We start from the raw sequence: 16,646 nt of genomic DNA, 5'->3' as shown, positions 1-16,646 counted from the left end.
GTTTGACTTGAACCCATTTCCACACTATTTCCCCTGTTTTGACGTCACACCTCTGCACCAGGCCTCTGTGGTGAAATAACACTGGGCGACAGTAATGCTCACAAAAAGAACAAACGGCCTTGGTCAGGAATCGCGGAACACGATTTGGGTTGTCATCTAGGGCCCATCTCCAAGGGCACTTGCTGGTGCCTGGCATTGTCACGTCACGACTAACACGTCTTGGAATTTCTAGCGTTGTCTGCAATGAGGAAGAAGGCTTCTCGACAAACAGGAAATCACGACGGAGAAATGCGAGTTTCTTTCGAGCATTTTGATGGATGTTGGGGCAGTTAAGCGCTTGTAGAGAAGAAATCTGGGTTATCAACATAACGACGCAAAGCTTCTGAAATGGAAGGAAATAATTTTAAGTAAAGAGCCGCACACTGTTCGTTGCGACAAAGAGAAGAGATTTAACACAAAATGAGATTTAGCAACAAAAAACGTTTGAACATATATTCATACGTCGATGAAGTTTACAAAAAATTGCTTGTTTCGTTTTTAATTTGACAGAAAAGTTTCGGGAAAAAGCCCTTTCAGACTAATGAGGGGTTTTTCCCAAACTTTTTCTGTCAAAGAAGAAACGTAAACTCTTTTTCTAAACTTTATCGACGAATGCAGTTTCATTCAAAGTGCTACGCAGCAACCGTGATTTGTTTTTATTTCAGTTAAACGTTGAACATTTTTGCCCGATCTTTCGGTTTACTGCTCCCCGTCTCCCCGCTGGCCGGGTCTGCAAAACGAAGCCTCTTCCACTGGGGTTAGAAGGGGAAAATTTATTACAGCAAACGTTTACGACAGTTAGGCTTTATTTACGCAGCTGTTTTAGTTACCTACATTACTGCGATGGTCTCTCAAATCTTCATTCAGCAGTTCAAGAGTATATTTTATATATTTACTTTTATTTCTGTGTGTATGATGCTTACCGAAAGAGATCAAATAAAATAAAACAAGGCATTTTAGCTGCTATGTGAAGTGAAGGAGAAAAACAGATAAAAAAAGGTAATTCTTTTCGGTCTTTTTTTTAACCCGTCATAACGAAAAACTGAAAATCAAACACTAACAAACAATCAAAACTGTAGATACACTCACCTTTCCACAAAACAAATTCATTTTCATGCGATCCACAGTTTGTATGTCTGTTTCCTTTGCGGTGTAACTTGAAATAGAAAGAATATTTCTATCCACTGCCAATGAAACTGTGATTATTCCAACTTCATGTTACGTCTCGTTACGTGTCATAGCTTTGTTCAGTAATCAGCTTGCCACGCCAGAATAGTATGCTCTGTACAAAGAATATCTTGAAGAATAGTTTCTATTTTAAAACTCCGGTTTCGATATTGGCTGCCTCAAGAAGCAATAGTCCCACCAGTGCCGAGTAGGTTGGTTACGTAATAGATCATAATTTCACTCACAGTGACGCAAGTTTCATATAAATGGGTTATTGACCAGGACGGATATTGGCCAAGGTTTATGGACTGGCACGATCCATCTTAATAACCTAAAAAACTTGGTCAATAACGAATTTATTATATGGCATTTAAAACATAGTTTACTTACGGGAGAAACGGGCAATCCCGAGCGGGCGAGATATCGCGGGTAGCTAATGGCAGCACAGGATTTGGTTCTGCTTTCTCACAGAAAGATAATCCAGTTAATAAGTTTATTCTGACCACATTACTAGCCGAGAATTTGAATGAAACAAAATTGAAGATATTTCTGACATAAAGAAAATAGTTTGCGACGAGTTTGCGCATTTTAAAGCGAGCTGAGACGTAAGTCTCGTTTAAAAACCTAGAGGCAAATGCACGTGCACAACTGTGAAAGTTAAGTACCTGTTGATAGAGAAAGAGAGATCAGATTACCAAGGAACATCAGGGTAGTTGTCGGTGACAGTTTCTTTGCAAAAGGTTCCCAATTCAACCTAAATTCTTTGCTTCCTTTTGTAGGAGAAATTCATTCCAATTATACTTATCTATATGCGTTAGAAAGCACTGTAAGCGAAAAAAAAAAGCTCTACCTTTCTAGCGTCTCGGTTATTTATAATTACAGGTGGGAAATAAAAGCATATGTGCGATATTAATTTGCCTTTCGAGTGGTATACTTCGCCTCGGAATTTTTTGTCCAAAATCTTTAAAATCTCTAAGGGCGGGTGTTATGCCCGCACCACTCAGGATAAACAAATCGACATGTAGCGTTTCAGTTACGTTTCCCGTTGACGAAACAACTGAACATCTGCCGGCTTTCTAAATAGGTCTAAATATACTTCTTGGTAGCTACCAAACAGTATATTTAGAGCCTTAAACGCTGAAAGATCTATTTTGACAACAAACAACTTGTTGAATTTGATGGGAGTAGTACTGAAAAGCTTTTTTGATGTTCTAGAAGCTGTCATAGCATTGCTGTTTGTTACGTAATACTTAAAGTGCCACTAACTCCCCCCCCCCAAATTTTTTCCTTTAATAAAATCTACTAGTTTCCGTGATTACTTCAGCGAAAAAATTATCTCGATTGATAAAATCCCTGCGTTTCTACAGGCGTTTAAACATGTAATTTCTATGTTCACGACCGCGCAAAGTGGAATCTGGGTCGGGCTATTAGTGACGTCACTTCGGGAACCGAGCTAAAACACTCGAGAGACTTTTGACTGAACTTCGAGGGCAGTTAAAACATGTTTGGGTTATTTGTGATTCATATTTTATCAAAACTGGACAGAAACTTTAAGTGAAAGAACTGTATCATTTAGCATTACAATTCGGAGTCCAGCTACGATTTGGACGGCTGCGATGTACATATTTTTATTCCATTTCGAAGTTCGGGTGACCAGTCGAGATCGCCGCGTCGTATAATTATATTCAGGCCGGGATGGACAATTTGCCGGTCCATATGGGTTATATAGGTACAAATAATGACTGAAGAGTTAGCTTAAAGCTCTTAAAGAGTTATAAAGATGTCAATGAACACAGAGTTGGTAATTTGATCTTACGGAACGTGCAAATGTCGGAGTGTCAAAACATTTTTACATTCAAACATTAATTCCCCAGAAATACAAGTTAAAATGCGATGCAGTCGAACTCCACTCCTGCCTACTTCTCCGGATCAATGACTGAAAATAGTTTTAACATAAGAGATAAGCAGAGATGTCGGCAAACAATATTCGAAGGTGAGGTAACTTTTCGCTTCGTTATTGTCGACCGACCGTAGTATATGTATAGTCAATTACTGTGTACGAACACAAGCTACGCAAATTTGCGTATTTCGTATTAGTGAAATCATAAAATCCTTCGACAAGATCTTGAATGAGGTTCAGTATACTTTCAGTTAAATGAATACATTTCTACTTCACTGTTATTTTGAATGAAATGTCCATTTTACGCACGCTAATAATTTGGGAGTCCTCGACTTGTTAGTTTGCGTCTCGGTTGACTGACAAGCGCATTCTTCTTTCAGCACGACAATCTCCGTCGGTAGCTATGGAGTCGAATCTTAATCGTTTGTTTCACTTTCCTCAATATATTTGTAAATGCTTGATCCATTCTAAGGGCCTCTTCATATGAGCCCGGTAACCGGGCTGGCTTGGTTACCGGGACGAATTTTGTTGTCTGTTCATATGGGAAATTTCGGCCCGGTAGATCGGGATGAAATCCAAGAAACACAACCAAAATAGTGGACTATAAATTTGTATCGTTGGCGGCTGTCGTAGCTTTCTGGACTCTTGTAACTTTACTAATAAAGCTAATTCGCATACTCCCAATGTGGAAATACATACAAGACAAAAATTATGCCATTTGGCCGCTATGTTGCGAAAGCGAAGCTATTTTGTCGAAAAAGTTTCGTCCCGGTTACCCGGGCTGGAGTGTTCATATGGAAGAATTTTTATCCCGGTTACCGAGATCTCGGTCGCAAAAACCGGGATCTCGGTAACCGGGCCAGCCCGGCTTCTCATATGAACACATCGAAATTTTTACGGAGGAAAGAGTGGCGAGGCGAGATCTCGGAAACCGAGCTAGCCCGGTAGACCGGGCTCATATGAAGAGGCCCTAAGTTTGTAATTTACATATATTTCGTTCCTCAAAGACGAAGCTAAAAGAACAAAACAATTCTGTATTCGGAATGGCCATTGAGAAACACGGCCGGCTTACCGGCGACGTCCGGCGTGCGTTTGTTTTTATTAAAATCCACAACTACATAGCTACTTTACCAGTTCGAAGCCTCAACAAACTTCTTCGCGTCGTTGTAGAACGTAGGTTTCGTTTACTATTCGTTGAGACAAGTCTCTATTTCAAGTACAAAAAACGCGATGCATTTAATTTACCGTGTAATTTCCTCACCTATAGTTTCGTCTGGGACTCGGAGGATCGTTTGCGCTCGAAATAATGAGATGGCTACCAGCTTATCCCAAATTCGTGTCTTATGGAGTACCTTGACAATTTCAAGCTTTCCACTAGAGATAGAGAAGAATACACAGGCAATGAAAATCTCTAGGTTTTTACGGTAGCGGCGAACCCGAGATCGAAGAAATCCCGGCTTTAGTTTCGCACAGATCAGCCCACTTCTTTGGTCTTTTTCTCGTTTCTGCTAGAGTTTCATTGAGATAGAGGCATTGAATGAAGAGGAATACTCTATTCTACGCATCCTATATTGCTACACTCTCCAACAACATATCTTCCTTGCATTCTGCAACGATTTTGACACAAACTATCGCATGTCGCATACATTCTTCTCAGAAACAAAATACAGTGGAACCTCGATTTAACGAACCTCTATTTAACGAAGTCCTCGATATAACGAACGATATTCTATGTCCCGGCCAAAGTTACAGTAAAATGTATGGAATAGAACCTCGATATAACGAATTCTTCGATATAACGAACATAATCCGGAAGCCCAAACGTAAAATCTACCTCGATATAACGAATTACAATGTCAACACGCGACAGAAGATAAACGCTGAACAGATCAACAGTCAAAAAATCCGTGTAATCCTCATGGTAAAGAGACAGCAATCTTTCAGTCAACGGCTTATTATATGTCATAGACATTGGCACTATAGTATTTCGACATCAATTAACTTCTGCTCTATCTTCTTTGAAATCCGGAAATGTTGGGTAGTGCAACATAACAACACTAAAGCCCGTTTCCTTGTTTACATAGACAACTTTCTGTATAACCTCTATGTTGCAACATTTTTAAATCGCTACTCTGAAAGTGCCGTTTTTTTGTAAACAAAAGTTGCGCGTCTGCTCAAAAGTGAAAATAATTGATACTGAAAGCCACCATGCTTAATGAATTGCATCTCAAAACGCGGCACTTCTGGATGACGAAAATTGCTTTGAATTGCGTGACAGAAGTCACCTGTGTTACAAATCAATCATTAACTATGACCTCGATATAACGAACATTTTGATCGTTTCCCCTCAAATTCGTTATATCGAGGTTTTCGATATAACGAACCCTCGATTTAACGAACAAATTTGGCCGGTCCCCAGCGACTTCGTTAAATCGAGGTTCCACTGTACTGTTATTCCCGAAGTGACGTCAGAAGTCAACTCGTCCCATTCTCCGTTATTCCTCGGTCGTGAACATGGAAAAGGGCAAATTTACAAACTTTAAAAATTCATAGAAAATTAACGAAAATAGCTACAACGATAATTTTTTCGCAGTGGTAATCAGGAGAAAAAGGAAATTTATATTACCGAAAAAACGTTTTGGGGTTAGTGGCACGTGCACTTTAAAGTGGATGATTTCGATCAAAAATGCGTGGTAGGAGTCTCTAAAAACAAGATAGCAAGTTTCTTCTTGGCGGCTCAGTTGTGTAGGTGGAAGGAAGAATGAACTCGAACATTGCTTCACGTCTTCATTCCGTTGATATGTTTGCGTGGTAAATTGATCGTCTGCCAATTTGTTTAAAAACACGGTGCTGCCTCGTGCTGGGATAAAAGAAGGAAGATATACTTTAACATCAATGAAATTACAACTTCTGCGAATTTCAGAAATATCGAGGCAGATACCTATCTAAGTCCAATAGACTCTCCGTGTTCTCAGGCCGAGACTTAAAAAATTAAGCTACATTTCGCCGCGTTGGTTTAGAAGAGAACTGATCACGTGAAAGACTATAGGACAAGAGACCTGGCCGGACCTTGTTTTGTTAAAAGCAATTGTCAGCAACACATTGTGTATTATAATAACGAAAATAGTTTCTTTTGACTGTTTTGTTCGAGTCTCCGCCGCCATACTAATAAAGACCCGAAATTGTCATAATAGCTAGTCGCATTTTTGTTCTAATTTATCGATGATGCAATATGATCGCCTCTCGAAATCCTCGCACCACAACTTCTTCATGTGGAAAAAGTAGGCAATAATAGTCAAACTAGAAAACGGACCCCCACCGCCCCCCCCCCAAAAAAAAACAACAACTGATAAAACTTCAACAGCGGACAAAACCGGAGGATGAGATCTTAAGAGCGAAATCTTTTAAAAGACCGAAAATCATGGCAAACTGTGCATTCGATGTCTTTGATCATTTTAAGTGCTACTATTATCAAATTTTTACCCCCTTGAATTTTTAATGCTGTGTTTAGACTTGAACGGTTTACCGAGGTACTAGAGTTTACTTACCTAGGTAAACATTTTCCGCGTGTAAACGCCAACTGATACTTCGGTAAATGCCGCAAAAGACAAAAGAAATTTAACCGAGGTATTACCCTGTGATCAGGCATGGTTACAGTTGGTAACCAAGGTCAACATGACAGATATATCCGCTTGTGGCGGCGTAATATTTCACTTCCCGCGGTGAGCAGATTGTGCGATTGTCGATAAAGCAAAGCGTTTCTTTTCCAGTTTTGACTAGGCTATCATGGCAGATAACGTGGAAAGTTTGGATCGATCTTCTTACGGCGAACAATCCGTCACGAAAAAGAAAGCATTGTATTTTTCATTCTCAGTATTATTTACAACTTTCACTAGACAAACTTCGATCCTTTGTTTTGTAATTATTGTCGATATACTTTGCCACCAGAGAGGAGGCTGCAGTTACAACATATCCACGTTTCTGCGCGTATAACCATGCATACTCTGGGTATGATCAAGCAGCTGAATTTTCGCCGCCATATTATGGAATGAGGTCCTCGCCTATGAAAATGATGGCACCTCAGTTTGCTCCTGTTCCGCTGCCGTGGGATCCTCGTCCAAGTTCGATTTCATGACGTTGATAATGCAGCGCGCGGGAATGTTGAAAGATCAACTTGAGTTATTTGAGCCGGTATAAACACTGGACGAATGTACTAAGGTTAAGTAACTGGACCTTAGTAACTGTTTACCTTGGTAAAAGCTCAAATGTAAACACAGCATAAGTGTGCTACATAGCATTCCTCGAAAGATTGGAATCGCCGTTTTCCGTTTGCAAATATTTGCATTAGTTCCGGAAGTATTAAAGTTTGAAAAATGTGTAAAGTAATTTTTTTTTTTTCAGTTTCACTAAGCCGGTAAGTTTTTAATTTGCCCGCCGATGCGATACAAAACAGTCTTAAGGCACACTACGGCGATAAACATGACAAACAACCCATATCATAAAAACTAGGGTATCTAAAAGATAATAATGTTACGGCACATTCTGTTGATAGTGACATGTTTTACGCAGTGATTCATCTACAACTTCATGCATGATGACGCATAGATGGCGAGGTGTGACAAGGGATCGTGACAAAAAAGCACATAGTGATCTGAACTAAGTTTGAACATAAAAAGATACACATAAATCTCCCCCTTACCAGACGGTGAAAATCGAAAGATGTGGAAATTGGGCAGAAATCTAACTTATAAATTCTGTACTGATACGCATTAAATGTCTCCAGAATGTTGACAGACTGCGTCGAAGACGCGTCCATCGCGACGTGTGAAAATGCTAAAGCTTTAGCTTAAATTCATGTTTGGATGAAAAGGAATAGATCGCAGCATATACGAAATTAGCGTGTTCTACGGTTTTCATTTGTTTTAATTATTCTACAAGCTTTAGGAGCGACGATTTCTCTGCACTTTAAGAATTCGGCCAAGTAGGCGAGACAGCTAAGAAATGACACACTATGTTTAAAATTAAGATGTCACAATCAATCGCCCAGATTTTCAAACTTTCAAATACTGCATTAAGAACAAAAGCAAGAGTTGTGAAAGTCAGGCACAATCTCCTTCACGTCGTTTTCCAGGTAAATCAGAGCAAAACACAATCACTAATCTTTCTCACTGGAATCCACGCGAAAAGGCGTTCTCGTGTTGTTCGTGGCGCAAGGCACTCTGGTAAAAAGTGGCGCAGTGTACTCTGGTTAAATGCAATGCATTCTGGTAAAAAGTGCTAAATTCGAGAATTCGTACCCCCTTCTATATATTCTTCTTAAATCCTGTTGCTGCTCGCTCGTTACGTTCGCTTCGCAGCAATTATTTGATGTTGTTAACATCAAAATTCACGTTTCGTATGTTTCAGCATTCATCTACCGAAGTAACGGTAACTGATGTTAAGAGAAAGACTGGTACCTAATTGGGTACATAAATACTGACTTCCTCTTGCAATCTGAGAACGAAAACAAAAACATCCTGCTGAAGTAGAAATGGGACTAGAACCCGACTGTCACTTTGTTCGTGAGTTTCAGTTGCACATTCGCCAGGCGCTTGGGCTGCCCCACGCAGCAACCCGCAGTAAAAGCGACAAAACTCGGGGTAGCTTCATATATAGAAAGCTGACACTTTTAAGCGACCGAGGCCATCTTTCATAGAATACTGAGAATAGAATAGAATAGAAAGCCTTTATTTTAACACGATAAGTTTTAAAGCTAAAAGTTGTGGGGTCGTGCATAAAATAAAAGAAAGACCTAATAACAATGTAATAATAAGTACAAATTAAATACTACTGACCTTATAAGAACCTGATCTATCATTTACCTTCTTACCATTTTCTTCTTTTTCACTAACACCAATTCCTCTCTGACTAATCTAATAAACGCGATTGTTCAATAAGAGAAAGGTTTTGTTTACTGCGACCTTCATTGACACGATTGAACAGCTAAATTTAGGGACTGTAAAAGATAATTATATGCTTATCAAGTGATGTTTATTTTCTTCTGTTGCGGGATTGCAAAATTTGGGTTCCCACACCCACCACGCCTTAGCAGTACCTACTATCCACACCCACAGTCGACAATCGCTGTTTACAGTACAAGGCATACAGGATATCGTTCGGTACATCCTGCCTTGAGAATTCGGTCGAATTTTAATTTGTTCTGATGAGGAGTTTTTGCGTGTTGATCCGCGTTTTTCGCCTCTTGTCGCTTACCCGGCACAATGGCCGAACTAAATAACTCGGGGCTCAAACCAAAGACCACCTATATGTTTTTCTGAGAGGTGGACTGGCTCTAGCAGCTTCCTTCATTCTGTTTCTGACGTCACTAGGGTGCAATTGAATGTGATCGATGGGTTCAGGCATTTCTTCCGCTGGTCTGCTGTTTCGGTTTTCTCTTAAAATGGCGACTGCTGGTTGTACCCAAACGCGATCGTGACTGATAAATCTATGCCAAAGTTAGCAAAGACGTTTTTATCAAACAATTTGACTTAAATGCAACCTCGATTCAAACGCAAAGCAAGAACGTGACGGGTTTTAAGTTTAATTAGAATTATAGAATTAATTTATTAGAATTCTGAATTATTAGAAGTGTAGAAGCGTAGAATTGTTAGAATTGTAGAATTATTATATTATTACTGTACATGTTTCTGTACATGTTTCTTCAAATCAAATTTTGTGTAAATAAAGGATTGCTGTTGTTGTTATCGAAAGATAATTTCACATTGCTTTTATTTCGTCAACTCAGTGGAACCGTAACTACTTCAAATAGGCATGCCTTCCTTGAAATCGTCTGTCATTTTTAATTTAGGAATAAGAAAAGTTTTATTAGACAGTCATAGATTTGTTCATTTCATTATTTAAGTTCGGCCAAAAAAGAAAGAAAAAATATCATCCAAAATCGTGTTGCATAGGCCTTTTCACGGGTTTAGACGCCGCCATCTTGCCTGGGTGACAAACACAGCAAAAATTGCCGTAAACGGTATGGGGAAAGTTAAAAGCTCCATGCCCAATATTAACTTGAGAGTAATTGAAGTTCTGAGTATTAACTGAGTTGAAAGGAACAGATACCCAACGGAAGGTTTTGTTGGCCAAATTAGAAGAACACAGACTTGCTGTGAGGCGACGAATTGCACTTTTAATTGTTCATACAAATGTCTCATGGGAAAATGAAAACCTTAATTGTGGCTGTACTAGCGAGGCGATTTCTCTCAAATGTATTCTGTAAATTCTTTTACCTACTTACTTTAGTTTTTAATTCCTTTACACTTTAGAACTCGAATTTTCCATGAGATGTTAGATATTAGATTCTCCATGTTCCCCATAGATTTACTATAATTTTTGCCGTGGGACTCAGAATTTTTCTTTGTCCCACGCTCGTGTCATGTTGATTAATTCACCTTCACATTTTCTTTACCGAGCTTAAAATTCATCATCTTTATTAACTTATCACTACTCACGATGAATTCGATAGCGTTGATCCTAGCAGTATGCAGGACACCTATCATATATGAACTCAGTTAAATGGCCTTGCTCTCCATGAGTTCTCGTAGCTCAGTGGATAGAGTGCCCGCCCGGTGTTCGGGAGGTCATGGGTTCGATTCCTGTCGGGGACTCAGAATCTTTCTTTGTCCCACGCTCGTGTCATGTTGATTAATTCACCTTCACAAATTTTTGCCGTGTTTTTCACTCCCCCAAGCAAGTTGAACTAAGATGGCGTCCGAAACCGTGAAAAGGCCTATTGAAGGCCATTTGTGATCGTTTGGCAGCTCGTTTTCTTTGTAGAGAGATGTGGATGCCTGAAAAAACGCGGCGAGTCAACACTAAACAACCTGTTTTCGGAACTTGCCATAATGAGCGCACTATAAATCTTTGTTTCTGGACCTAGTATTTGTTGGTAACTATAGACCAGTGTTCGAGTATTACCTCACTACTTTTCGGCTTTATTCACTTCAATTGGCGGGCTCTGGACATTGTCCGTTTAGCTGAAACATTTCTTTCTTCTTATTTCCCATTATAAGTGAGAATGAAAAGTTTTTACAGTTACTACTTTGTAGCTTCATTCATTTCAATTAGCGGGCTCTGGACATTTCGTTCGTTTGGCTGGAAACATCTCTTTCTTCTTGTTTCCTGTTATAACTGAGAATGAAAAGTTTTTTATTTTTCTAAGAATGTTTTTATTAATAAATATAAAGAAATAAAAAGAACATTCGAAAATGATTGTCGCTGAGTAACTGATGCTGTAAACGTGTTTTACTGTTTTGACCCTTTGACTTACAAATATTATTTTACTAAATTCGTGACAGGAAACCATGCAACGCCCATGAAATGTTACGAGACTCTCGCAGCTAACATTTGGCAGCTTTAACTTACCTTTCCCTACCCTAACCGGGGGTTTTACCACATTTTTCTGCCGACTTAAGTCTTGTTTCCAAAAGCCAAGGATAGCATTCGAAAGTTGGTAAAGTTGACAATGGTTAACGGTTATGCTAACAATCAAACTCTCGCCAATTTTTAGCTGCTAGAATTTTCCATTACAGTGCAGAGTAAAATTTCAAAGGAACAACACAAGTTTTCTTCGCAACTTTTCTCGCTCACTAAAGACACGCGCTCACGTCTAGGGCTTTCTTAAAGAGACTGAAACTTTTAAGCAAACTTTGAGTTAACGTTATCTATATGCTTTACCTCAACTTTATGCACGACAGCGTCTATGCTGGCTTAAAGAGTTTTAACCATATTTACGCTATAGCGTAAAGTTAATCCAACTTTACGTTTTCATCAGTCATTTTATGAAGAATGTTACAAACGTCCTTTCCCAGCCTCGTAATGCCAAATTTCTCCATGAGCGCCCCCCCTCCCCCCCGCCCTATCATCGCAACTGGCAGTGCTAACTTCGGTCCAAGGGTCCAAAATAAGTACACCTTGTAAAGTTTCAACTCCGCATAATTGAAATCACGCGTCATCGAGGAAAGTAAACAGCAAATGTGGTTAAGTATATTAAAAAAACAGAGAAACGCCAAAGGTGAAGTTCCTTAAAAGTGTTGCCGGAGATATACATTGTTCACTCTTTTAATCAAATAAGTAGTGTTTTCGCATTTCCGGACAATAAGGACGGAGATAAACGTTTTCCCTTAAACTGATCTCTTCTGTAGATTACGTGTTTCCGCTACAATGTATTTGTTAGTCATTCTTTCTCTGTTTCCAGTTCCTATTCCTCTGAAAGCAACACTAGACAACTGACGATCCATTGAGATATAGAATGGCAGGACAATTATCCACAAAGGTATAAAAGGACGAATGTAGTCGTGTTACAAGAAGGTTTTGTTGACTGAAGGTGCAGAACAGATCGGTAAGTGTTGTATTAGCTATCAGGCTGTCACTCGAGTGAGGTGCTATCACCAGCAAAAATATAGAAAATAAAAGAAAATAAAAATAAAAAAGCCCCGAAAAATTACACTTACGCCTTATTTGTAGAGTATGGTATAACTGCTTAGGTGTCGTGATGGTAAAGTCAATGAAAACTTTTGATTTGCATTATTTAATGAACCTGTTTTTACTTATTGTCTATCTTCACTTTTAGCCGCTTTTTAGCCCCTGACCATGAACATACCAAGAAGACAAGAAGCTTTTCCTACAGTGTTTGGCCATAATATCCCTTGCACACAAACTGACTGTGTGTTACCGGGTTGTGTTAACCTGAAGGTAAAGAAACTGAAAAACAACAAAACAAAGAAGATAAAGAAACCTGGCAGAAAACCAAAGTAGGTCAACTTATATCTTGATGTCACCATAAAGTACTACAGAACGGAGGTTATCAATCCATTTCCCACTCCAAATGTTGGCCAAATTCTATTTCCCAGCCTATCTCTTTTTTGCCAAACTCCCAGTCACAGCACCGAGTGCAATTTTAGAGAAATCCCAGTGTTTGGTCAATTGTCTTAAATCGTGTTTTTATATGACATTTGCTAGTTTTAGACTATCACTAATACTGTTCAGCAAATTAGTAGCGGTTTTCTTGGATTAACTAAGTCGATATAAAAAATAGTCCACACTGAAATTTGTAACTCCCCTTCGTTTGCTGGAATCCTTAACTGCACTCATCTGTATCGATATTTTTTCCAGTTCTATATTTTGCAGTTTGTTTTTTTATTTGATTTCTGTCTTCATCTCCCCCACCCGCCGTAAGGTCAGTTTCCCGATATTGTTTAAATTATTGACATTTGTAATGATCCGGCGCTCCTCACTCCTCGCTGTCTTTTGGCCGTTAGCACAAGTTTTGAATAAGAGATTAGATACAAGAGTGGACTGCGGCACTCGCGGGGAGTCAAAGGAAGGGATGAAGGGAAAATAGCCCCTTTGTTATCTAAAATTCCCATGCACTTCTCTGGAGCTAAGGAGAAGAAAAAAGTAAAATATGGGTACGTAGAAATAACTACACTCAAACCAAGTAAAGCGTACCTCTAAAGATCACGTTAAGAATTGCATGATTATTTGAATGCTGAACCCCTAGTCGTTCCAAGAATACGCCTAACGGGCTTACTATTGCATTTGGCTTGAAACGATCAGCGGGTTCAATATTCAAATCTTGAAGGGTACGCTCCACTTGGTTTGACTGTAATGTGTCTGAATCTCTTATAATTAGGAAAAGTGTGGACCGAGGCACAAAGAGGTCAAAGAGGAGTGTTATTGGAACTGGCAGAAGTGTCAGTCATGCGCAGTGGTGGGAGGAGGATCTGGACGATGTTATCGACATTTTGAGACAGGAGATTTCTGACACTACTCATGTTTCACAAACATCTTTAAACAATGATTTACTGACGTTTCCAGCCTTGCCAGTCCAAACTGCTTCCCGTCCTCGAATTACAGTCCAGGCCGATTTTCCAGTTTTTCCAGTGGCCCACCACCTAAAACTCGATGAGATCGACTCGGGCAAAGTGGCAGGTGACACACCTAATGCTAACATTACAGATAACTTCCAACAGCCATGTGATATCACAAGTGTTCAGACCTCTCCGTGTGTTATGGATGGAACAGTATCTGGTCCAGAAACAAGCTCACCGGAAAATTCTTCTGATTTAAATCGCTTCTCAAGGCAGAGTCAAGGCAAACTCCTGCTGCAGTATTCTGAGAGAGAAGAGAATGGGAACGCCTCTTATATGAGGAAACCAACTAGCTCCATACATGCTCCTAACAAGCTGTTTGGAATTCTTTCTCTTATCCTTCAGGCTTTAAATAGTCCCCTGACAGAAGTGCTTGAGGAATGCTATACAGGAGTACTACAGAAAGCTCTCGCGGAAATTCAGTCTGCTGTTACTATATACAATTCTCTTAGTGATCACATGATCACAAATCTGTCGTGAACTAAGAAACTGCACGCCATTCCTCATAAACAACACGGACTAGTTTAGTCATTTTACTAGCTGCTTTAAGTCATCATAGAAGTGAATTTTCAGTAAAAAGAGAACACTTTGCTTTAGAAAACTGTCGGCAATATTTGTATTAGTCATAGCAGACACAGTGCCTTGTGTCCGCAAGACCTAACCTGTCCCAGCATCTCGAGTTTACAAGATTTGTTAATCTAAAAAATCTGGTAATTTCAAACAAGCTTAGTATACTATTTTCCAGGCCACAAGTCTGGAAAAAACATCCCCAATACGACTTTCATTACTGTAAATTAGACTCGGTAAATCGTTTTCAAACAGGTAGGCAGAAAAGGGTATACAACGTGTAAAAAGTAAAAACTGTTTGAAGTTCTTGTTTAAGCCTCTTGAAATAGTTTGGTTTGTTGGGAGCAGTATTAAAAACGACAAGCCCCAACCGAAAAATTAAAATACTGTCTAGAATTGGAAGGGAATGTTATTGAGCGCGTTCAAATGAGGATTCTAAGAGACTGTGAGAACCCTGCCCCAGGTACTAAATCCCTTTCAATTTAAAATTCTTTTGTATGCATTTAATTAGCTTCACTTAACTCGTTTGATAGTACAAATTCTTTTGAATTGTCAACTCAAAAGCGATGTTGGTCAGGGTGATTTTAATACATCAAATAAATTCATAATTGGTCGCCATTTATGAAGACGATCCATGGTCCGCAGAAATAGTCATCTGTAGCATTTAATTACCTCCCTTTTGGATAAAACCAACGCTGAGAGTGGTTCTCACATTAGTGTCGAAATTTTACAGACTATTTTCGTATTCTCGGTATTAGACTGGAACTAGCTTGAAACTGAGGCTAATGCGGGCAGCCTTGATATTCCACTGCATGAGCCTCCATTGCAAGCTAGTTCCAGTCCAATACCGGGAATACAAATGTGGCTCATTTGCATTTGCTTTGGTTTTGCATTACTGCTTTACACTGTTCACTAAAAAAATCCCGCACTTTATAATCCAATCAGAAGTCACACCAAAAACTGATCGTGACTCGGTCGCACACTTTCCCGCACTTTGCGTCAGCTGCATGTATTTGCTTGGAGTCTTGATTGGTTCAACGGATTGTCTGTCCTTTATGATTGGCTAGAGAGATAACTTTGGTTTTTCCTTAACTCTGAATTGAAAACCACGATATCCCCACGTGATGTGATAGGTTTCAAGCTTTCATAAATTTGTCGCCCATACTATCGTTCATTTGGTTTGAATTTTATATATCTCCAACAGGAGGGCACCATCAATAATTTTTAATAAAATCATTTTCAAGCAACAAATCTTCTTAAATACTTTCTCTTGAGTTTTTATGGAACCACGGAAACAATCCCAAATCTTATTGAAAAATATTGATGTAACTTTCCATGCAAAAAGATGTTCTACATGGATCATATCAATTAAGTTTTTAATTTACTGGTAATCTTTTGGAGTGTTTTTGTGAGTGTAAATATCTGGAAATAAAAAACGGCCATCATGGATGACAGCAGCCTCTAGGAATGATTAGGCGCTGCGGTCACCAAGGTTACAGTTAATCGAATTTCAGTAGGATCAAAGCGGTTTTGCTTTGCCTGATCAGAGGATGGCTGAGCGCGAAAACTCCGTTCTATTTACACTTGTTAACAACAACAACAACAACAACAACAAACTTTAATTGTATGACCATAAATACAAACAGTGTTGCAAAAGCTTTTGTAAACTAAACTAAAATAGTACTGGTTATCGCGAACATATAATAAGGTTTTGATGTAGCAATCAAGTTATACCGGTTTGTACTGAAAGTAGAATATGTGTAGATCAAAGCAAGATGAAATGAATTTTGCTAATTGAATATTAAAATAATGATTTGCTGAGAAGTTAAAAGTTCGCCGATGGCGTATGATGTTTTCTATTTTTTTTTTTATAAAATTCATCTCTTAGCATAGAGTATAGCGAGATTCATTTTCAAATTGATTAGATTCACAAATAGGGCAGAGTCTGTTAACCCTTGGAATTTGATAATACCTAGCATGTAGGTCTTAATTAACTTCCCTGTTTAAATGTCAGTTTCGTAGCTTCGAGCTCACAGATAATGAAAACAGTATAACTA

The 16,646-nt window shown here is 39.0% G+C and overlaps 1 protein-coding gene across 1 annotated transcript; it reads left to right on the top strand.

Moving 5' to 3' along the window:
• The first annotated feature begins 2,483 nt into the window (after nucleotides 1–2,483).
• On the top strand, nucleotides 2,484–15,237 carry LOC110043046 (uncharacterized). The gene is made up of 4 exons (XM_020748449.2): nucleotides 2,484–3,199; nucleotides 12,348–12,491; nucleotides 12,723–12,903; nucleotides 13,785–15,237. The coding sequence occupies exons 3-4, from the start codon at nucleotides 12,743–12,745 to the stop codon at nucleotides 14,500–14,502; spliced, it is 879 nt and encodes a 292-aa protein (XP_020604108.1). The 5' UTR covers nucleotides 2,484–3,199; nucleotides 12,348–12,491; nucleotides 12,723–12,742; the 3' UTR covers nucleotides 14,503–15,237.
• Nucleotides 15,238–16,646: the final 1,409 nt, after the last annotated feature.

Source organism: Orbicella faveolata, unplaced genomic scaffold (genome assembly GCF_042242905.1).
Source record: "Orbicella faveolata isolate gen_17 unplaced genomic scaffold, um_ofav_v1 contig_35, whole genome shotgun sequence".
Lineage (NCBI taxonomy): Eukaryota > Metazoa > Cnidaria > Anthozoa > Scleractinia > Merulinidae > Orbicella > Orbicella faveolata.
Note: the sequence above shows the minus strand (reverse complement) of the source record. Positions and strands in the feature narration are given on the sequence as shown.